The sequence below is a fragment of the Oryx dammah genome, unplaced genomic scaffold (assembly GCF_014754425.2).
Source record: "Oryx dammah isolate SB20612 unplaced genomic scaffold, SCBI_Odam_1.1 HiC_scaffold_28, whole genome shotgun sequence".
In the NCBI taxonomy this organism is placed as follows: domain Eukaryota; kingdom Metazoa; phylum Chordata; class Mammalia; order Artiodactyla; family Bovidae; genus Oryx; species Oryx dammah.
Genome location: NW_024070212.1, coordinates 47,030,256 through 47,052,870, shown reverse-complemented (window position 1 = coordinate 47,052,870; position 22,615 = coordinate 47,030,256). Strand labels below are relative to the sequence as shown.

The 22,615-nt window shown below is 41.0% G+C and overlaps 2 protein-coding genes and 1 long non-coding RNA gene across 6 annotated transcripts in view; 2 read left to right on the top strand and 1 right to left on the bottom strand.

Moving 5' to 3' along the window:
- The window catches only part of SLC44A3 (solute carrier family 44 member 3), an 87,495-nt gene extending 76,525 nt beyond the window's left edge, over positions 1–10,970 (top strand). For all 4 annotated transcript variants that reach the window (XM_040232264.1, XM_040232265.1, XM_040232262.1 and 1 more), the window contains 3 exons: positions 4,597–4,734; positions 7,124–7,360; positions 8,477–10,970. In XM_040232264.1, coding sequence (XP_040088198.1) covers positions 4,597–4,734; positions 7,124–7,360; positions 8,477–8,572 — 471 coding nt within the window. In that variant the 3' untranslated portion in view covers positions 8,573–10,970. The remainder of the gene's footprint in view (positions 1–4,596; positions 4,735–7,123; positions 7,361–8,476) is intronic.
- The window catches only part of CNN3 (calponin 3), a 33,129-nt gene continuing 21,066 nt past the window's right edge, over positions 10,553–22,615 (bottom strand). The window contains exons 2-7 of the mRNA XM_040232267.1: positions 17,142–17,263; positions 16,869–16,935; positions 15,941–16,078; positions 15,453–15,569; positions 13,175–13,321; positions 10,553–11,657 (exon numbers count right to left, since the gene is read on the bottom strand). Of these exons, the coding sequence (XP_040088201.1) occupies positions 11,316–11,657; positions 13,175–13,321; positions 15,453–15,569; positions 15,941–16,078; positions 16,869–16,935; positions 17,142–17,263 (933 nt within the window). The 3' untranslated portion in view covers positions 10,553–11,315. The remainder of the gene's footprint in view (positions 11,658–13,174; positions 13,322–15,452; positions 15,570–15,940; positions 16,079–16,868; positions 16,936–17,141; positions 17,264–22,615) is intronic.
- On the top strand, positions 13,319–15,120 carry LOC120856839. The gene is made up of 2 exons (XR_005719499.1): positions 13,319–14,906; positions 14,976–15,120. It is a non-coding gene; the product is annotated as an uncharacterized LOC120856839 (long non-coding RNA).

Here is a 22,615-nt window from a genome sequence, read left to right as displayed (position 1 = left end):
GGGTGAAGAGCAGGAGGGTAAGGGAACCTAGGAGAACAGCTCTGCCACATGGCCTGCAGTCTCGGGTTTTACGGTGATGGGCTTAGTTTCCGGGTTGTCTTTAGCCAATCATTCTGACTCAGAGTCCTTCCTGGTGGTGCACGCCTTGTTCAGCCAAGATAGATGCCAGAGAGAAGGATTCTGGGAGATGGTCAGACATGTTGGTGTATCCCTTTGTTCAAAAGGACACACCAACTCTTCCAGTTGGTGGAGGCTTATTAGTTCCATGTTCCTTACCAGGACCTCCTGTCATAAAACAACTCATGCAAATGGTTACTATGGTGCCTGGCCAGCATGGGCAGTTTCAATCAGTGTGCTTCCCCTAACAACTGGGCATTAGGTACAACTCAAGCAGAGCCTAGGAGGCACAGTGGAGGTGTCTGGGGGCCCCCCAAAGGCTTTGGTGAGAATGAGCTTTGGGAGGTGCAGGACTTTCTGGCTCAACAGAAGACGGTGAGAAGAGATCTGCCCTGAGCCTTCACGGGGCAGCCTGGGGGAGCTTCCAGAAGCACAGACTGTGCCTTCCTGTCCTCTCCCTTGCTCCACAGCATGACGCTTCAGCCTCGCTGAAGTCCGGGTCTGGGGGAGTCCCACCGCACTTCTCTGCTTGACCCCTGAGTCTCACTTCACTGTCTCCTGCTGCTGCCTTGGCCCCATCTACCCCCGTTCCCTGCAGGAAGCCAGCCCAATGCCAGTTCTATGACGTCTCCCATCCCTTCCCCTCTCCCATGAGCCCTCCACCCCTCACCCCTGGCTGGGTTTCCACTCCACTATGCTGCTCTCTCACTGGAGCTTGAGTTGTAGCTCATTATTCACGAGTCTTCCCAGCCATACAAGCCCCCCCTCCACACCCTCCCCTGCAGCTTGTGACAGACCCTGGTGGACCGTCCATGAGTCTGAAAGCTAATCCACCTGTACCTGCAAGGAGTCCTCAGTCCCAGGCAAGAGAGTGACAGTGGGACCTAGTGTTGAGGTGTCAAGTGGGTAAACCTTCCTTGTATCGATTTTGTGTTTTCGTGGGTTCCATCTCAAGGCATAGACACGTCCACTTGTTCAGCCATGCTAAAGAAACATGCACACTGAATTTTGTCTGGTAATAAAAGCCTGGTGCCACTACCTCCTTTTTTTTTGTTTCAGGATCTCATGATTAACCTTGACCATCAACACAATGTATTCTCGGTTCCTTATTGTATCAATTCTTTCCTAACGTGTTGTTAGGGTCTACAGATCACTTTAGCGTTCTGTCATCCCAGGAAGATGCCAGTGCTCCAAGCCAAGACTTACAGCACTGGACACTTACTGCCATCCAGCTTCCAGTTGCCTGACAAGGAAACACTTCTCCTCAGAATAAGTACAAATTAGCTAATGCTGAAACTGCAGAAATTTTCAATCCATATCCTGTATTGTTAGTGATTCTTCCCTCCCCCAGCTCCTCATTCAGACATTAATTCTAGGTTTCTCTGCAGCACACAGGGTTGAACCTTGTGGTAAAACACTAGTGGTGCAGTAGCGGCAGGAAGGCATATATATAATTTCCCTGTCAGAGTGGTTTTAATGCTCTCTTTCATAGGGCATGATACATTAAAGAAAAGATAAATGGTTACAGGCCCCCAAGATCTATGGTGTCAACACATGTGTGAGAAAGTACCATTTTAACTTTAAATTATTTTAGCCAAAGAATAAAATCTATTTTTATTGCTTATGAGCAGTGGTACTAAACTGACTACAAGGTTGTGATCTGTAGGAAAAGGAAATCTTCACAGAAATTGTATACCCAGCCTGATACAGGGAGACCACCAAGAACCGCAGTTTAAGAGGAGACATGGAGGGGTGGGGGCTGAGGACAGAATCCAAAGAAAGAGGCTGAGTAGCATGTGGCCCTGCTGCTGAGCAAGATGACGCGGGGACCTGGGGTGTCATCTGGGAAGCAGGTCCTGTCTCTCCTGGGTCCCTGCGAATGTGAGGGATTAAAGCCTACAGATGAAAAAACCGCCGGTCCTTTCCACACCCCTCAGTGCTTAAAGAATGGCCTCTGTGTTTCCCAATTGTAAATGAGATCATCATTGGTGAGGTCTGGAGGAAAATAACCACCCTCTATTACATGCTTTCTATGTGCCTGTGCTCTGCTAAATGCTTTATAGGGAAAATGTTCTTTAATCCTCCCAACATCCCTTTGCAGTAGGTGCTGTAATCCATTTTATAGATCAGGACATTGAAGACTGACAAGGGGGTAAATCAGCCAAAACCGACAGCCAGTCAGTGGTGAAGACTGAAGACTGGGACTTGGACCCAGAGACGACGTGCCAACAGGGCCTGTGCTTACCTTAAGCACCGTGCTTTTAAAATAGCCTTTTGATAGTGTCATATCCAGAGAGTTAGAATGAAAAAAAAAAAGCTCCCTGATGTTCCAGAGCACTTGGGGCAATGCCTTTGACCTTGGTTTTCAGTCTGTAAAAGACTGATTCCGTCATTTACCTACCTGACCTGCACATATGTCTTCAGGACGTTGAGTTGGTGGTGAGGGCTCTGAGAATCTTATATGATCACAGATGCTTAATCAGATAATGAGCAATGCGTTTTCACATCACTTCTGAAGACTGAAGTCCTCAAACTAGTGGACTTAAGTCTGCCAACAGCCAGTTTGAGATTTTAAACGTGAATTTTACATGCATTTGTAAGTCGGAAATCCAAAGTTCTTGTGGAATATCGTTAAGGCACTTCTGCAGGGACCTCATCTGACATCTGACAGAGAATATCCTGCTGAGGCAGGCAGGGTGCCCTCCCTGGGGAGGTGAATACCCAATCTTTCATCTTTGAGAACCAAATATTCCTTTCTAGTTGACCGTGGGGAAGAGGGAATTACCAAGAGAGGGTGAGTTAGGATGCAGGTGTGCAGCAAGGCAATTCAGCTGTGCATGTACATGGACTTATTCTTTTTCAAATCGTTTCCCATTTGGGTTGTTACATAATATTAAATGGAGTTCCATATGCCACACAGTGAGTCTTTGTTGCGTGTCCATTTTAAATATAGCAATGTGTACATAGCCAAAAAATAAAAGATAATTCTACGGCCTTACTCCCCTTCTCCTCTGTAACTCGCTCTGATTAAGACGTGCACCACTGGGGGCTGGATTTCTGCAGTAGACTCCAAGTTGGTTTCTTTACAGTGTTTTTGAATGGGTGTATGGAAGGATTAGCTTTATATCATGAAATAAAACTTTCATCCTTTAAGCCAAAAGGAAAGGCAAAACCGAAGCAGGTAATATTCCAGTGTATTTTCCAAGGGAAGTTATAAATTATTGTAAACTGGCAGTGCAAGTAGCATTTTAAAGATTTCAGGGGAAATGTAAATAGATGGCTCTGAAATTATCATATAGTTATAAGGAAAAGGTATTTTGGAAAAATGACCCAAGAAATCTCATATGAACACATACACCCACTTGTCCTCTTCGATTTAGTAATCCCATTTCTGGAAATGTATCCTTAAAAAATGATCCAAAAATCATGAAATTAAGATGTTCCTTGCATAGTTATTTATAATAGCAAATATTTGAAATAGTTTAAATATGTCCTAGCTACATATGTGCATGCATATACACACTCCTGATATAAATGTATTTATTGAAAATTAGAATAATAAGTCAAGGAGAAACATGAAGATGCTTATTTCCTATGTAAAGTAAGTCAGATATAAAACAATGGCACTGCCCCATTTAAATTGTATATCTTTTCACGTCTAGAATTTCTGTTCCATTTGCCTTCTACTCTGCCTCTTCATGTTTCATATCATGCTGTCATTCTTTACGATCACTCTTCCTTCTGTCTCCTTAACATCTTAAACATACTTCTTCGAATGCTTTATTTCAGATTGTTTTCAAGGTGCAGCTTCTCTCGGTGGAGGCACTGTTCATTTCCTTGAGTCTCCTCATAAGTTTTTCCTGCGAACACTTCGTCTTCTTCAAGTATGGTTATCTGTGGGGCTCCACCATTCCCTGGCCTGGGGGATATGGTTTCCTCTGCCTCTGCCCAGACCCTAGTCATTTCAGGGGTCCCAGGCAGAAGTTGCATTTCTTGACCAATTTCCTTGAATGACTGAGTATAAATTCTGGGATTGTGCAGACAGTTCAGTTTCCTGGCATGGGCCTGAGCAGTTTCTTACCTACAAGGGGTCCAACCCCAGCCCCTCACTCCTACAGCCCTTACCTGATTCCCTGCCCACTGCGTCCCTGAGGCTCAGTGCTCCCCATCAGGTAGGGTCTGCTTTGTGTCTAGTACCTAAACTTCTTTGCCCTCAAACTCTGCTATGTATTAAGATAGTTATGCAGCACTCGTCACTTAATCTACCATATTGACCAGAAATATTTCTTTTCCATTTACTACAATTATGTGAAAATATATGTGCATATATTCCAGAGACTGAAAGGGACTTTGAAATGACTTTTATGGGTAGAGATAGTGGGTTTATAGTAATTATTTTGCAAATATTCTGTACTGGCATTGTATTATTTTTAAAGGAGTAAAACTCATCATGTTTTTAACTATTGTCTTTTATTTCAGAATGCATACACTACAACTGCCATTAATGGGACAGATTTTTGTACATCAGCAAAAGATGCACTCAAACTCTTATCCAAGAATTCAAGTCATTTTGCATCTGTTAACTGCTTTGGAGACTTCATAATTTTTCTAGGAAAGGTAGGATATCTTAACTAAAATAGTAAAGTAACTTGGGATCCAAAAATTAAGCCACACAACAAGACTTTGACAGAGAACTGTTTCCTGAGCCCTTACTCTGTGCTGGGCCTCATCCTCTCATTTAATCATCAATCCTGTGAAGTATCTCTGTTTTACAGGTGAAGAAACTAGGGCTTAATAATTTGGCTAGGATTTCACAGTAGCTTGAGTCAGGATTCAAATCTTGGTTTTACTCTTAGCTATTATCCATTCTACCATTGTGATCCCACTTTTTCATATCTAGAATGAAGACTCTATGACTTCAGAGAATAAATAGTTTATAGAGGTTGTCATAAAAATATATGAAAATTGGAACTTCCCTGGTGGTCCAGTGGCTAAGACTCTATGCTCCCAATGAAGGAGGCCTGAGTTCAATCCCTGGTTAGGAAACTAGATCCCACATGCTACAACTAAGACCCAAAAGAGCCAAATAAATGAATAAATATTAAAAAAAAATATATGCATGGGCATAGTGTTAAAACCTGATGAAATGTCTACATTATTAAGAGCATTAATTTCCTAAATATACAGAATTATTGATATCTCAGATGGAGCCAGTTGCATTCCTGCTGTCATCTTTTTCTAAGGAGTTGTATGTCATCTTGTGAAAACCTCATTTTTCCTACCTACAAACTAAAACTAACACCCCCTTCCCAGGTTGTAGGTTAGAGTCCCTGAAGTAGCAGTAGTACTCCGGCCCCTTCTTGACCATGCCTCAGGTTGAAGGTTCTTTATACCGGCTATGTCTCTCTCCATGTAGATGTCACTCACTGGGCTTAATTCTGCACACACCTCAGTTTGCTTCGTCCTACTTCCACCTGACTGCCTTTCAAATTCTTGGAATTTCACAGACAGTTTCACAGACAGACATCCTGACCCTCCTTCCACATCTTCACTTTTCTAAGCTAGCCGTCCTTGCCCCTCCAGCCATGCCTCCTCAAGGACACGAATGCCGGTGGCTCTCATGGCCCCAGAGTGAATGAGCTCTAGTCTCCACTCGTGCCAGTGCCAAATATGGGGGCTCCTGACTCTTGTTTAGCACTGTGTGTTCCTGTGGCATTTGGCGTATGTCTCCAGTGCATTACTGTCATGATGCTGTCAGGAACAAGTTAGAACACGCTTGGATTTCACAGGTGTGTGCTAATTGCACATATATTTGAAGGCACAGCTGGGTCCCAGAGACTTTTCGCGTGACAGTACTCTAGAAGCACAAACTGATTATGCCTTTTAAAACAGCCTAATAATCCAAGTTGTAGTTGTATCTAAATGGATAATATTGTTTACATTTGCTTGGTAGGGTTGCGGGTGATACCTTTTGTAATAGCTACTTCCAAAAATTTTTATTAAGAGGTTTCATTTTTATAACAGACTTGTGTTTTACTTTAGGCAGTAATTCATTTTCTTGTATTTCTCAAAAGGAACACATAATTACAGATGGTTGTTTTTTTTTTTTTTTAATGAAGTGGCATGCAGATTCACATCCATCTTTATGGATATCCAAGCACAATGACGGTTTATGGATATCCAAGCACAATGAAGGCTCCAGGGGGTTCCATTTTGTCTGGAAAGGAATTAGGTTCCTCACGGCCTATAATCATTTCCTGGAAATATAGCAATTACATATAGCAAAAGCCTATTATCCCTACACCAGCACTGGAAAGCCCATCCACTTTAATCCCCAGGATAAAAGCAATCACACGTTTAGCTACAGTACATCCACTCAATGGATTGAGGCATCTTTTTAAAAATAAGGGTGTATAAGAAAAACTGTTCTAATGAAGATGCTTATTGTAGTTTTTAGTAAAAGAAAAAAAAACAGACTAAAAATTTTGTGAGGTACCATTGTTGTTTAGCTGCTCAGTTGAGTCCAACTGCTTTGTGACCCCATGGACTGTGACCTGCCAGGCTCCTCTGTCCATGGGAATTCTGCAGGCTAGGATACTGGAGTGGGTGGCCATTTCCTTCCCCAGGGGATCGTCCCGACCCAGGAGTCAAACCTGCACCTCCTGCAACGGCAGATAGATTCTTTACCACTGAGCCGCCAGGGAAGCTCTGAGGTACCATTACATCTACATAAATAAAAAAAATTAGGCATAGATAAAATGAAAGTATATATACTCTTCCCATTCTCCAGTGTAACTGGGGTTTCTTTTGGTATCATCATAGCTTTTCATTTCTTCTTCTTCCTATATTACTGTATCCAGTTTTCTGACAAGTACTCATTATAGTAAGGCATACACATCCCCACATATGCACATATATGAAACTATTGCTTATACCTGACAAAAATCTTTTCTACAATATCCTAACCAATTTATAGAAATTTTCAACAAACTCTTGTTTTGGACAGGTGTTAGTGGTGTGTTTCACAGTTTTTGGAGGACTGATGGCATTTAACTACCACCGTGTGCTTCAGGTGTGGGCAATCCCACTGCTCTTGGTTGCTTTTTTTGCGTACTTAGTAGCCCACAGTTTTTTATCTGTGTTTGAAACTGTGCTGGATGCACTTTTCCTGTGTTTTGCTGTTGATCTGGAAACAAATGATGGATCCTCAGAAAAGCCCTACTTTATGGACCAAGAGTTTTTGGTAAGTAAACATCTCATTTCCTTTTTCAACCTCCATCCTCATAATCTCAAAAGTGTTGAAGACTCACACATAAAGGAGGCTGGTACCCAGCTTATTTTCTCTCCCAGGTAGGCAGGCTCTGTGAGCTTCTACCACAAGACCCAAATGTCCCGAGAGTGAGATTTGCGTTGTATTTTCTGAGGCTGATCCCACCTCCCTTATTGAAACCTTCCTGGAGAAAAGTGAAGCTGAACAATTAAACACTTAGTAAATGACCCAGGGTAGAAGGTATTTTGGGTGCAGTAGCCATCCAAGTCCCTACTGGTTTTAATGGCTTATTTTCGCCTTTTGTATGGTCCGGAGCTTTCACAGTTGATCTTTTTTCTAAGGCATTTTTGCATCCCCAAATATCATGTCATACCAGTTGTATTTTAGGGAACGCCCACTCCCATGGAGACCAATCACCTTCAAGGCCACTATTGACAGATCTGTGATTCTGAGGCCCTTTGTTAACCAGGGCACAACAAAGTTGAGAAAAGCCACACCCTCAGTAGAGCCCCCATCCTATCTGGAAATAGCAGGCAGCTGTTCCCAACAGCTTTTGCAACACAGTTGTTGCATATTTGCCTTATCCTGTGTAGACAGGGATGTTTTAACAGCTGAGTGAATCTTCTCATCTCTTTCCGTTGTCTCTGTCAAGTAACATTTTAACAATTTTCTTTCACTCGATTACCATAAAATCTAGGCATTAAGGCCCTTCTGCTTTGAAACAGAATGCAAAGCACTCCTTAGTCCAGCCAGGCACTGATGTTTAAAAACACTTCTATAGTTTTATAAGTAAGTGTATCCTTCTCCCAACAGATCATAAAAATACAATAACACTTTAACATATTTGGTATGTATTCCAAAGAACATTTCTTATGGTTGTTCTTACGTATTAGGAAGTTAACTAGGTCTCTTTCTACAATTTACACTTTTTTGATTAAAAACCCACTTTGAAATCTACCGCCCCAAGATATTTTAGTTCAACAGGGAAAATTTTAAGGACTAAATTCCCCGAAATGATATGGCCACGTAAATGACTGCCAATCAGTGTGGATACAGAACACAGGTCTAACTCATTCTTTTATTTTTCAGAATTTTGTAAAAAGGATCAACAAATTAAACACAAGGGCACAGAGAAACAAGAACTCATTAACAAGCGAAGAGGGAACAGAACTCCGGCCATTGTGAGATAAGTGCCCATCAGGTATTTGTACCTGAAAAAGTTTCCTTCTCCTAAGAGCTGTGCGCAGAATAAACGATAAGGCCCAGTGTGGCCCCAGTTCTTTGCCACTGTTTTTGTCCCCATTGTTTGAACACGTTACAATATTCGAACCACAGAAAAAGTATGCAACCTTTTTTGTACCAAGTGAGACTGAAAAATCTTTTAAGACCTTGTTTATTAGGTCAATTAAAAAAAAAAAAGCACATTATCTAAATACTCATTTCAGCGCACCCTGAAAAGGATTTCCTCACTCACAATCAATAAACCTTAGCAGAAATCTCTGGAATATTGCCCTACTACAGAGAACTTTTTCCTAATCCTCCACTCCTGGAAATGAGCAATGTATGTTACAGCTTTTCAAAGTACAATTCTTCAATTTAGGGACAATTAAAACCGAAAGTGTAACTGGAACTACCACCTGATGGGCATGGCATAGAATAGGCACAAGTTTAATCAGATGTGAAGTTAAATTTTGTTCAAAGTACAAGGCCACCTCGTAGAAATGAGCAAACGTTCTGCATAAGTGGTTTTCAAGCCCGGCCCACCTGAGGACTGCCTAGAGGAAGATTTCAAGTTCTGCCTGGACTCCATTCCCAGGTTTAGATTCAGTGGTGGGTAGAGAAATGGGGGGAGGGGTATCCTTGGGCTGTTTTTCCTTCTTAAAGCTTTAAACAAATAGGAATATCTAACATGTTAATGGGCAGCCTTGCTTCAACTAGATGAACAGGTAAACAGAATTACCCACTCTCCTAACAGGACAGCCAGTCTGGCTTATTTGGCAGGGCAAACAGTGACTATGTTTCCCTAAACCCCTCTTCACGGAGGGCAGAAAACTGCCGTGGCGGCTCAGGTCTCCTGTAACAGATGCAGGTCACGACTTTTCTCTTAAACAGCACCATCGAATTAGTTGAACTCATCTCCTTTTAAGAAAAGGATTTACAGAGCAATTTCTCTGAAGCGTAAAACTTAGTCATTGTTGTGTGATGAGCAAGTCAGCTGGGCTGCTTTTGTGGGTACAGACACCCCTATGTCCTCATTATCTGCCTCAGCGAAAAACAAGCAGGCACGGTTCACCCCCAAGGCCTGAGACAGCCAGTGCTATCGGAGGGAATCACTTGGCTGAGAAAACATCCGAAAGGATGCTAACCACTTGTCTCTTCTTCATGATTGGATTTTTTTATCATTACAACACTTAGATGTTCGACCTCCTCCATGTCATAACCGAAGGTTGCTGCTGCTGCTGCTAAGTCGCTTCAGTCGTGTCCGACTCTGTGCGACCCCATAGATGGCAGCCCACCAGGCTCCCCCGTCCCTGGGATTCTCGAGGCAAGAACACTGGAGTGGGTTGCCATTTCCCTCTCCAATGCATGAAAGTGAAAAGTGAAAGTGAAGTCGCTCAGCCATGTCCGACTCTTAGCAACCCCATGGACTGCAGCCCACCAGGCTCCTCCATCCGTGGGATTTTTCTAGGCAAGAGTCCTGGAGTGGGGGGCCATAGGTTTTGCTAAACTTACTATAAATCCTCATCTGTTATTAAACAGCATGTCCTATTCCTAATCCAGATGTTTCTTAGTATCATTCACCCTAGAATATAACATAAAATCACCCCACCCCATCCCCAATGTTTCCCAAGATGATTTTAAGATTATTCCAAATTGGATTTAGAATGAGGTAGAGGCAGCTGAAGCACAGTGGAATAAGCAAAGGGTCAAATGATAGTTTGAATCCTGGCTGGCATTTCCTGTGTGCAATGGGCAGGTCCCTTCCTTTTTCTAAGCTTTGTCTAGAGCATTCAGTCCCAGTAATGGTGTGTAGATTCAGTAAAGAAATGTTAAAGTACCTTGTAACAATACCTGGGAAAGAATACTTTAAAAAAAAAAAAAAAAAAAGTCTGACTCTACTCACCTGAAATTAGCCAGAAAAATAATCAGCCTGTGGCTCGTATGAAGGTTCAAAAAAAATATTTATTTATAAAAAATACAATGGGATAGGTTTATGCTGAGAAATGCAGCAATAAATACAGTGGAAGAAAACAGAGCAATTCTACATCGATACATTGGCACAAACAGGAAGAGCAAAGGCACCCCCAGACTTTGATGTCTGCAGGCCGGTTTTGTACATGCTCCTTTTGAAACACCACTCGGAAAAGATCTCGTCGGCTTAGGTAAAAAATAAGTACACATATAATCACAAATGCACACTGATCAGGACTTTATTTAAAAATTAGCAAACAATACTGTAGAAACATTGATATGTAAATTTCTAAAATGCTGCATCTTAAATTTAGTTGGCAAAGACCACATTTAGCTATAAGCATGTTTAGTCTTCCATGTAGAAACAAGATACTAAACTGTAAAAAAAAAATCTTCCTATTGTTTGAAAATACCAGTTTAAGTAGAGGACTGTAAAAATGCATAGATTTTTAATGAAAGAATTGACTGTACAAGAGTACTCCCCTTTCACAGTATTCCTTTTTACTTCATATGTGAGTTATTGGTTATGCTGTAGGATTTAACTGTCACAGCACTAAAAGGCAACTATTTAGGGAAGAGGCAGAAAAAAGGAAAAAGGAATGTATGTAAGGCAATAGTTCCTTTAGGTACAATAAGCATAATAGTGTTTTAGGAAGACAAGATAAAAATTACTCAAGGCTAGCTTGGTTCTCACCGAATAAGAACAATGGGCTCAACACTGAGCTCCTCTGTGGACCTAGTAATCAATGCCTTGATCACCATACTGGTAATCTCTGGGGTAGTCATCTTGGTACTCGCCATGATACTCATCGGGGTATTCTGCCTGATAATCACTATCACTGATTTCTGACCCATTGGTTCCTGTGCCTTGGCTTCCGTTGTGAATGACAGGTTCTGTGGGAGCAGCACAGTATTTGGGATCATACACTTGCCGCCCAAGCCCATACACACTCATTCCTTTCTGGGAAGCGACTTTGTTGGTACCCATCTGTAGGGAAATCGTCGAGTTGTCCACGGGTTGTAATGTTAGCTTCTGATCGTAGATGTCTCTTCGGGTACCCGGTGCTAACATTCCCGCCTAGTATTAAAGCATAGCAAAGTCAGAACAGCAGCTAAAATCTCTTCCTGTGAATAGTCTCTAAATTATGAAATGCACATTGGACATGAACACTAATAACTTTCATTCGGTTCAGGGGTAAAGCTAGCTTACCAAAATATCTCGATGCTGAATCTCTCCTACAAAGTAACATTCACTGGCTTTCAAGCTAGGTCAGTCCTTCCCTTCAAGTCCTTGCTCTGCTAGAACACTGCTCTGTGGCCTCAGACAAGTTAATTTTCTTTCCGTTTTAGGGTTCTCATGCACAAGATGGAGACAATAACACCTACTTTGGATTAGGGAGAAGACTGGGCACAAAGAAGAGAAAAACCTGGCATAATGCTGGCATACCTGAAAGTTATACCTGAATGCCTACTATGACCATACACGCCATCCAGGTTACCAATTTCCAAAGTCTGTAATACATTGAACAAAAATCACACTGGAATAGGAAACGGCAACCCACTCCAGTATTCTTGCCTGGAGAATTCCATGGATAGACGAGCAGGCTACAGTCCATGGGATCACAAAGAGTCAAGACACAACTGAGCACACACGTATACAATGTATAATATAAAATTTTTACTGCTGTGTAAAGCAAATAAAGATCTTTCTCAAAATATTATAACTTAAAAAAAATATTTCACTCTGAGCAGTCCTTAAGGACTTGAGGCTCTGAGGGGCCAAAGAGCCAGCCATCTCAACATCTACTCTCCGCCTTTTCACAGGCCGGTAACTCACCTCATCTCTTCATTTATGCCAAGCACATGCTTCAGATTTAATCGGTAAAAAACACCTGAGTGGCAGCTCTGAGACAGAGCCCATGTACAGGATAAGCTCCATAAAGGGCAACAACAGCACACCTCATGGGGTCATGACGAAACGCTTTCCCAAACCTTATCCCCACTCCTGCTGGACATGAGACGTGTCCTGCTCTGATGTAAGTCACAGGTACACCTCCTTGCGAGGCACTGGTGACCTGTTTTTCACAGGAAATACTTCCATTGTGCATAGTGTTAGAATACTGTTAATAGCATTCTCCTTGTGCTGATTTCCATCCACTTATTCACACATTTACCAGATTGCTAGCTAGAGTTCTTTGTAAAATACCAGATAATGTTACCTAGCAAGTTCGTTGAGGGCTCCTTTAAAACTAAGAAGCATTAGAAATAAATAAAAGTCAGAGCAATTCACTTGGATTTGGAGCAAGAACACTTTAAAAAAAAAGAAAAGTATCTTTTTCTGGTTTGGTAAAAACGCCAGCTGTTCTTACTGCCAATAACAGCCGTGGGCCACACAATACTTGTGTGGCTACGGAAAAGGCCCTTTGATCCTTTTGCTTTCTCAGCAAATCTTACTTTCCTCAAGGACTATACTCTATATATATATATCGCACAAAAATAACCACTTTGAACTCGGTTAATAAGAATAAGGTTAAGTGTGAATTTAAATGGCCCTTTTGTACTCTCTGAAACAAGTATGATCAAGGTGTCACTTACCTGGCTGGCTCCTTTGTTGGTACCCATTTGCAGGCTAATTGTGGTCTGATCAAAAGGTTTGTCAGTTTGCATTTTGGGATCATAAAGGTGCCTCCTCGTCCCATAGGCTGTCATACCTGCTTGGCTGGCGCATTTGTTGGTTCCCATCTTTTAAGTTAAAAATAAAATCACTAATTATCAGAAGTCAACAATCTATCTGACACAACCAAACTTTCTGTTTTGCTAAGAAAGATTTCTTAGAAGGGATGCCATTGACAAGTCCCCTCCAGAGCTGAGGTTGCCATTAACTAAATACAAAACCTTTATGCTTTTACAAATAAAATTTTAAGGTGCTCATTTGAAAAAGAAAAATGTCAAAGACTTCATTGGGTATAAAACCTCACAACATAATCAGATAAAAATGTGCACATAGGAAGAGAAGGACAGACATACACAAAATTATGACAATGGCAGAATTGTGAATAATTTCCTATGCTACTCTTTCCCCCACACTCTGTAGCACAGGCAACCAAAGTAAGGGGTACCTGCTTCAGCCACTTAAAGGGACAGAGCAATCTCTGGCTCAACAACATGCTTTTCTACTCCAGATGTGTTTTGTATAAAATGTGATAGTAAATGCCAGGTGTCTTGTCTGGCAGCTTAGCAAGGGCTTTAGTGTCATTAAAATCAACATTTTTAGGGGAAAAAAGCTATATTTTATATCTCTAATTCACATATCATTAGACATAGAGAGGTAGAATGAAGAGTTTAAATTCAACCATGTTCAGAGAAAATTTTAACTTTTCTTCTCCACTGTGAGTAACATGGCTTCAGGGCTAACCAGCATACCCTGTTCTAGTTGGGGACACATTTCTACTGTTGGGCTTTTGTCCTTAAAAACAATGATCTATTAAAGGAAAACTATTATTACAAGTCAAACCTGTTTATTGGAGAAGATAAAAAATATAAGCAAAAAGGAAAGGGGGGAAAATCACTATAGTTCTAACCTTTAGACATTCTCTTGTGTATTACCATTTAGTTTTACCTTCTTTCTGTGTATATATCCAGATACGTATACCTATAAATACACACACACACATACAAAAATATGCACGTGCATTTTAAAAATAAAACTAGGATCACGCTGACAGTATTTTATAATCCTGATTTGTTTTCCTTAATCTTTGAACTCTTATATTATCATCTTTTCATTACTATTTCCATTTATGGAGTTATCATATTTTTTTGAGTAATCAGTTATCATAATTTAAATAACTGATTACTGGAAATTCATATTTCCGGTTTGGAAATTCATATTTGTAATCTCTCGCCATAAGTACAATTTTGTACTGTGTAAAAAACAAATTCATCTGTCAGTTATACTCCAATAAAGCTGAAATTAATGAACAGATCCACCTCATTTGACTCAATCAACAGAGAGGCATTGTGTCCAAAAGGATCAGATAGAAAAGCCCTCAGCATACTAGGCATTTAGCAGTGGTGTTTTTGTGACATTCTCTAAGAGAACAACATAAAGGGAAAAAATACCTGAATGAAGAACTCCCCAGGACTGACAAACCATGCTTTAGGGTAAGTAAATGACTGGCTTTGAGGTTTTGTAAAATTGCTTCATTTGGTCAATAACATTTAGGAATTTATAAAATATGTTTTCTTGGAAACTAGGGCAATATAATTAGGACTAAAAAAAACATTTCCTGGAGAAACAACTACCAAGTCAGAGGACATGTCTGAGGTTTCTTCTAAAACCATCATTGTCTAATTGGCTTTAAATGGAGATAAATTGTATAAGCCCATGTCTGAGGTTTCTTCTAAAACCATCATTGTCTAATTGGCTTTAAATGGAGATAAATTGTATAAGCCGCATATCCATCGCAAAATGTATATATCTATTCCTTACTTATAAGAGACACTTTGGATGGTGAAAAATAATAAGCAATACCACATCACTGTTGTTTAGTCACTAAGTCAGCTCCGACTCTTTTGCAATACCATGGACGCTAGCCCGCCAGGCTCTACTCTCCATGGGATTCTCCAGGCAAGAATGAAAAAGTCAAAGTATTAGTCGCTCAGTCGTGTCCAACTCTTTTCGACCCCATGGACTGTAGCCCTCCAGGCTCCTCTGTCTGTGGAATTCTCCAGGCAAGAATACTGGAGTGGGTTGCCATTTCCTTCTCCAGGGGATCATCTTGATCCAGGGATCGAACCCAAATCTCCTGCACTGGCAGGCAGATTCTTTACCACGGAAGCCACCAGGAAGCCCCAATACCACATTACTTACCTGCAAACCAATTACACTCTGGCCAGCTTTTAATTTTCCTTCATCAAAACGTCTTGTTTGTTTTTCTGCATACTTAACTCCAATGTCAATGGTTGTATGGAATCCTTTTGTTTTGGCCTACACAGAAATATGCACACTAACTGAAAAGGAACACTTACACAGAGATTCTGCCAACAGAGATTTACAGAAGGAACAACAGAGAAACTATATGGTCCATAGATAAAGGTTTCATTCAGTAAGACCCAAGCTTGTGGTGAAAAAAATATCTACGGCCATTCAAACTACACTAGAGACCTCTGAAACGTAAGTACTCTAATTAAGCTATCCAGTATTAGGCAGCTGATGTCAGCAGCCTTTCTCCAAAGCTAATAATTATCAGAGAGACAGGCTTCTCCCTGCCTAGCCTGAATTCCCATGAGGGCAAAGACGCAATTAATCACCAATGTAGTAGGGATTTCTTTAAACAGCCATTAAAGACATATACGTACCAGACCTGCAAGGGCCACCAACGTAGTCTGAACCTGGGTCATGTTTCCATTCTCAAAAAGATCATTTGCTTCAAATATGTCATGTGGCTTCATGCCATAAGCCTGAATAGCTTTAATAAAGTTGCCAATATTCTCCAACTATTAAAAAAAAAAGCATATAACTTTTGGAGCTAAACACTGACATTCATATTATCTAGGAATTTTAAGTCTTTATGACTGAATACAAGATGCAAGGCAGAAAGCTACTTGGCAAGGATTCATGACCAGATACATAGTAAGTGTAGCTCTCTTAGAAAAAGGGAAAGAGTATTTCACTGTGAATTACATAATGGTCTTTTTAAGCAGTCAGGTTTTTTCTTTAAAGTCAAGACCTTCCTTACATGTTTTAAAGAATTCAGTGTCTGAACTATCCAAGACTGGAAATTTCTTTCTCAAATGGTACAAAATTACATTAATGTACAATTTATTGTGTTTAAATGTTTAAAAATGTGTGGTTACTAAATGTTTATTCTCTTATATCTCAAAACATGCTCAAGACAAAACATTCAATTTTACTTAATCATACACATTCATAAACGAAGACTAAGGTTAATACCATGTTCTACAGTCCACCTTGGTTATGTTAAATGCCTTGATTTTTCCATTATTCATCCTGTAGTCTAGGTTGTATTTCTCTGTGTAAGCTGTGTCAACTCCTGAGAGTACACAGACTAAATACAGAATAAGAAAACTTCTAAGCTAAACATCTAAGGGTCACAGAACTAATTCTAAGTAATTATGGAAACATTTAAAAAGTAACACTATAAGAGAACCAAATATAGTCATGTGCACAGATTTCTGCTAAATTGTCTATTTAAAAACTATAATCAAGTTCTTGCTGCATAAACAGTAACCAACTAGAATCAGGGGTTACTGGTTTGGCTGTTACCTGAGGCCAGTTTAACGAGGACTCATTGACCTTCTTCACTGAGCCTGGCTGTAGCTTGTTTATGAGTCTGAAAAGAAAAGCATTAAGTGACAGCGTATTTATTGGAATAACAAACAAGGAGTGGAGTGTAAAGTTGGTCCTTTTAACATCAGTAAAGGAAAGCATTAAAAACATTTGCAGAATATCAAGGTTTGAGACCCCGGACTGGGAAAGAGGCATGACAGAGATCACAGGGAGGACTGGAAGAGCAGCCACGTCAGGGCCAAGGCTTACTCGCAGAGGATAATGCCATCTTTCAAGCCCAGCTGGAAGTTGGCGCCAATGCTCATGCCTGTCACCTCTTCTATCCAATTGCGGAGATCTTCTTCTGCCTGATGATCATACTTGGAAGCAATCTGAAATGCAAGTTAACTAACTTTAGAAGTTTCACACTAAAGCACCCAAAGCTACTGGCTTCTTCTTAATTATTCATTTAGACTATAGCTGTGACCTGAAGCAAATTACCTTCACTGGAGCTCATTGACAAACCTAACCATTTGAGCTTCAGTAACTAATAAAACTTTTGTGATTAAGGAGGTGTCATACAAAACGATGAACAACACATGGAGGGAAGCTGGGACTGAGAGGGAGAAAATACGGATCAAGCTAAAACAGATTCCCATTCACGACACACAGGAAGTGACAGGCTAATAGTGTATTTCAATATGGCATCGGCAACATTAAACATCGAAGATTAAGTCATCAGCTACCACATGAAGTGAGAGAGAGTACGAGGGGCAGGATTCTGATACATGCAACTATTTTACACAGTACTGCAACTGGCCAATACCTACCAGTCTAATAGTTTTGTTGCCTAGAAAGTCTGGGTGTTTCTGTGTCTATCTGGCCAAATACACCGCACCCTACACATATACATACATCTTTCTCACAATAATTATTGTACTTACAGTAGAATATTGAAATTCTGCTTATGCATGGTCTATATAATATTAGACTCCACACAGGAAGGAAAAGCATTTAATTCACTTTTGGACTCTTAGTAGCCAGCACTGCCTCCAACACCCAACCATTTAATAAGTAAAAGAAAAGTTACCTCTTTACAGAATTCAACAATAAATGCAACATTACCAACACAGATATCTGCTTTACTATCATACATGCTAAAAATACCTGCTAAGAACAGGTTTTAAAAGATCCCTTCATAATAAAACCATAAACCTCAATTACAAAAAATAATTCAGTTCAGTTCAGTTCAGTCGCTCAGTCATGTCCGACTCTTTGTGACCCCATGAATCGCAACTAGCCAGGCCTCCCTGTCCATCACCATCTCCGGGAGCTCACTCAGACTCACATCCATCGAGTCCATGATGCCATCCAGCCATCTCATCCTCTGTCGTCCCCTTCTCCTACTGCCCCCAATCCCTCCCAGCATCAGAGTCTTTTCCAATGAGTTAGCTCTTCGCATGAGGTGGCCAAAGTACTGGAGCTTCAGCTTTAGCATCATTCCTTCCAAAGAAATCCCAGGGCTGATCTCCTTCAGAATGGACTGGTTGGATCTCCTTGCAGTCCAAGAGACTCTCAAGAGTCTTCTCCAACACCACAGTTCAAAAGCATCATTTCTTCGGTCCTCAGCCTTCTTCACAGTCCAACTCTCACATCCATACATGACCACAGGAAAAACCATAGCCTTGATTAGACGGACCTTAGTCGGCAAAGTAATGTCTCTGCTTTTGAATATACAATCTAGGTTGGTCATAACTTTTCTTCCAAGGAGTAAGCGTCTTTTAATTTCATGGCTGCAGTCACCATCTGCAGTGATTTTGGAGCCCAAAAAAATAAAGTCTGACACCGCTTCCACTGTTTCCCTGTCTATTTCCCATGAAGTGATGGGACTGGATGCCATGATCTTCGTTTTCTGAATGTTGAGCTTTAAGCCAACTTTTTCACTCTCCTCTTTCACTTTCATCAAGGCTTTTTAGCTCCTCTTCACTTTCTGCCATAAGGGTGGTGTCATCTGCATATCTGAGGTTATTGATATTTCTCCCACAATCTTGAGTCCAGCTTGTGTTTCTTCCAGTCCAGCATTTCTCATGATGTACTCTGCATAGAAGTTAAATAAGCAGGGTGATGATATACAGCCTTGACGTACTCCTTTTCCTATTTGGAACCAGTCTGTTGTTCCATGTCCAGTTCTAACTGTTGCTTCCTGACCTGCATACAGATTTCTCAAGAGGCAGGTCAAGTGGTCTGGTATTCCCATCTCTTGAAGAATTTTCCACAGTTTCTTGTGATCCACACAGTCAAAGGCTTTCGCATAGTCAATAAAGCAGAAATAGATGTTTTTCTGGAACTCTCTTGCTTTTCCATGATCCAGCAGATGTTGGCAATTTGATCTCTGGTTCCTCTGCCTTTTCTAAAACCAGCTTGAACATCAGGAAGTTCACAGTTCACATATTGCTGAAGCCTGGCTTGGAGAATTTTGAGCATTACTTTATTAGCATCTGAGATGAGAGCAATTGTGCAGTAGTTTGAGCATTCTTTGGCATTGCCTTTCTTTGGAATTGGAAAGAAAACTGACCTTTTCCAGTCCTGTGGCCAATGCTGAGATTTCCAAACTTGCTGGCATATTGCATGCAGCACTTTCACAGCATCATCTTTCAGGATTTGAAACAGCTCAACTAGAATTCCATCACCTCCACTACCTTTGTTCGTAGTGATGCTTTCTAAGGCCCACTTGACTTCACATTCCAAGATGTCTGGCTCTAGATTAGTGATCACACCATCATGATTATCTGGGTCGTGAAGATCTTTTTTGTACAGTTCTGTGTATTCTTGCCACCTCTTCTTAATATCTTCTGCTTTTGTTAGGTCCAGACCATTTCTGTCCTTTATCGAGCCCATCTTTGCATGAAATGTTTCCTTGGTATCTCTAATTTTCTTGAAGAGATCTCTACTCTTTCCCATTCTGTTGTTTTCCTCTATTTCTTTGCATTGATCGCTGAAGAAGGCTTTCTTATCTCTTCTTGCTATTCTTTGGAACTCTGCATTCAGATGCTTATATCTTTCCTTTTCTCCTTTGCTTTTCGCCTCTGTTCTTTTCACAGCTATTTGTAAGGCCTCCCCAGAGAGCTATTTTGCTTTTTTGCATTTCTTTTCCATGGGGATGGTCTTGATCCCTGTCTCCTGTACGTCACGAACCTCATTCCATAGTTCATCAGGCACTCTATCTATCAGATCTAGACCCTTAAATCTATTTCTCACTTCCACTGTATAATCAGTCAATCTTATCACACTAGGACCACAGCCTTGTCTAACTCAATGAAACCAAGCCATGCCTGCAGGGCAACCCAAGACGGGCGGGTCACAGTGGAGAGGCCTGACAGAATGTGGTCCACTGGAGAAGGGAATGGCAAGCCACTTCAGAATTCTTGCCTTGAGAACCTCATGAACAGTAGGAAAAAGCAAAATGACAGGATACCAAAAGAGGGACTCCCCAGGTCATTAGGTGCCCAATATGCTACTGGAGATCAGTGGAGAAATAACTCCAGAAAGAATGAAGGGATGGAGCCAAAGCAAAAACAATACCCAGTTGTGGATGTGACTGGTGATAGAAGCAAGATCTGATGCTGTAAAGAGCAATATTGCATAGGAACCTGGAATGTCAGGTCCATGAATCAAGCCAAATTGGAAGTGGTCAAACAAGAGATGGCAAGGGTGAACATCGACATACTAGGAATCAGCGAACTAAAATGGACTGGAATGGGTGAATTAAACTCAGATGACCATTATATCTACTACTGTGGGCAGGAATCCCTCAGAAGAAATGGAGTAGCCATCATGGTCAACAAAAGAGTCCAAAATGCAATACTTGGATGCAGTCTCAAAAACGACAGAATGATCTCTGTTCATCTCCAAGGCAAACCATTCAATATCACAGTTATCCAAGTCTATGACCCAACCAGTAACACTGAAGAAACTGAACGGTTTTATGAAGACCTACAAGATCTTTTAGAACTAACACCCAAAAAAGATGTCCTTTTCATTATAGGGGACTGGAATGCAACAGTAGGAAGTCAAGAAACACCTGAAGTAACAGGCAAATTTGGCCTTGGAATGTGGAATGAAGCAGGGCAAAGACTAATAGAGTTTTGCCAAGAAAATACACTGGTCATAGCAAACACCCTCTTCCAACAACACAAGAGAAGACTCTACACATGGACATCACCAGATGGTCAACACCGAAATCAGATTGATTATATTCTTTGCAGCCAAAGATGGAGAAGCTCTATACAGTCAACAAAAACAAGACCGGGAGCTGACTGTGGCTCAGATCATGAACTCCTTATTGCCAAATTCAGACTTAAATTGAAGAAAGTAGGGAAAACCGCTAGATCATTCAGGTATGACCTACATCAAATCCCTTATGATTATACAAAAAATAATAATAAAATGTAAATATTGTTAAAAGATCACATGCTCAAGTTCTTAAGCTTTTCCTTATCCCAGGGTCAGTCCTTAAACAGGCTGGTCAAACAGAGTTATTGAGGAGAACACAGCTGGGAAGAAGGAAAGATGATGTCATTTTTCTGCTCATTAGCACAGGTGAAACCAGAGACAACGCCCAGGGGGATGGCCATCACAGTAAGCTTCGGAGTGAGCTGCAGCATTGATGGGGATGGAAAGAATTGGTAGAAATGTTTGCTTCTATAACATATGACTGAAAGAAATAAGATGGCATGATGAGATTTTTGTCATGGAGAGGGCCTTCAAGTTCCAGTCTATCCCAGACACAGAGGAAACCTTTCCCCTCTCCCCCACCATGCTGGGGCTTCTGCTCCAGTAATCACTGTGTCCTTTAAGAAGACAGGGGCTTCCCAGGTGGTGCTAATGTCAATGAAGGAGACATAAGAGACGCAGCTCTATCCCCGGGTCAGGGAGATCCGCTGGAGAAGGGCAAGGCAACGCATGCCAGCATCCTTGACTGGAGAATCCCATGAACAGAGGAGCCTGATAGGCTACAATCCATAGGGTCGCAAAAGAGTTAGACACGACTGAAGCTACTTGGCATGCACACATGTTGAGACAGCAGTCCTTATCATCTGCATTGCTCCCCAAATTAGAGAAAAAGCTCAACAGCCTTTGACAAAATAGTAACTTATTTAAGCTGTAGATTTACTTGACCAGCCATCGAAAATGGAAATTCAATGAGTTTATATTTTCATGTTAAGGTAAGTAACACTGTGCAGTGTTTCCTGAATTAAGGTTTGGCTTGGAGATTAGTTTATATGAGATAGTTCAGGCACAATACTGTGTTAACTTCCTGCACGAGGACCCCCAACCCCCCCAAATCACACATCTATCCTGACTTCCTGCCAGTCTGAGTTACATGGGTATCTAGATGTGAACAGGGAGAAGGAGGTAGTGATGCTCAAAGGTTCTGCCACAGGAACACACAGCCTCTGGTGTGAAGGAAGGAGCCATCTCCTACTATATATACCTCAGACAAATATTCCTGGATAACACATCTCCTCCAACACACCAAATATACCTATTTATGCATGGTACCTTTAGAAAATGGAATAAGTAACAAATTGGAAAAATTTTAAGACTTGGCTCTATTTTCACACTGAAATCCTGTTCTAAGTGGCTAGAAAACAAGTTCTCTCTATATAAATTTGGGAGTAAGGGGAAAATGGACGGAAAAGGACAAGCAAAGAAAACTAGAAAGTAGTACTCCTTAAGCACAG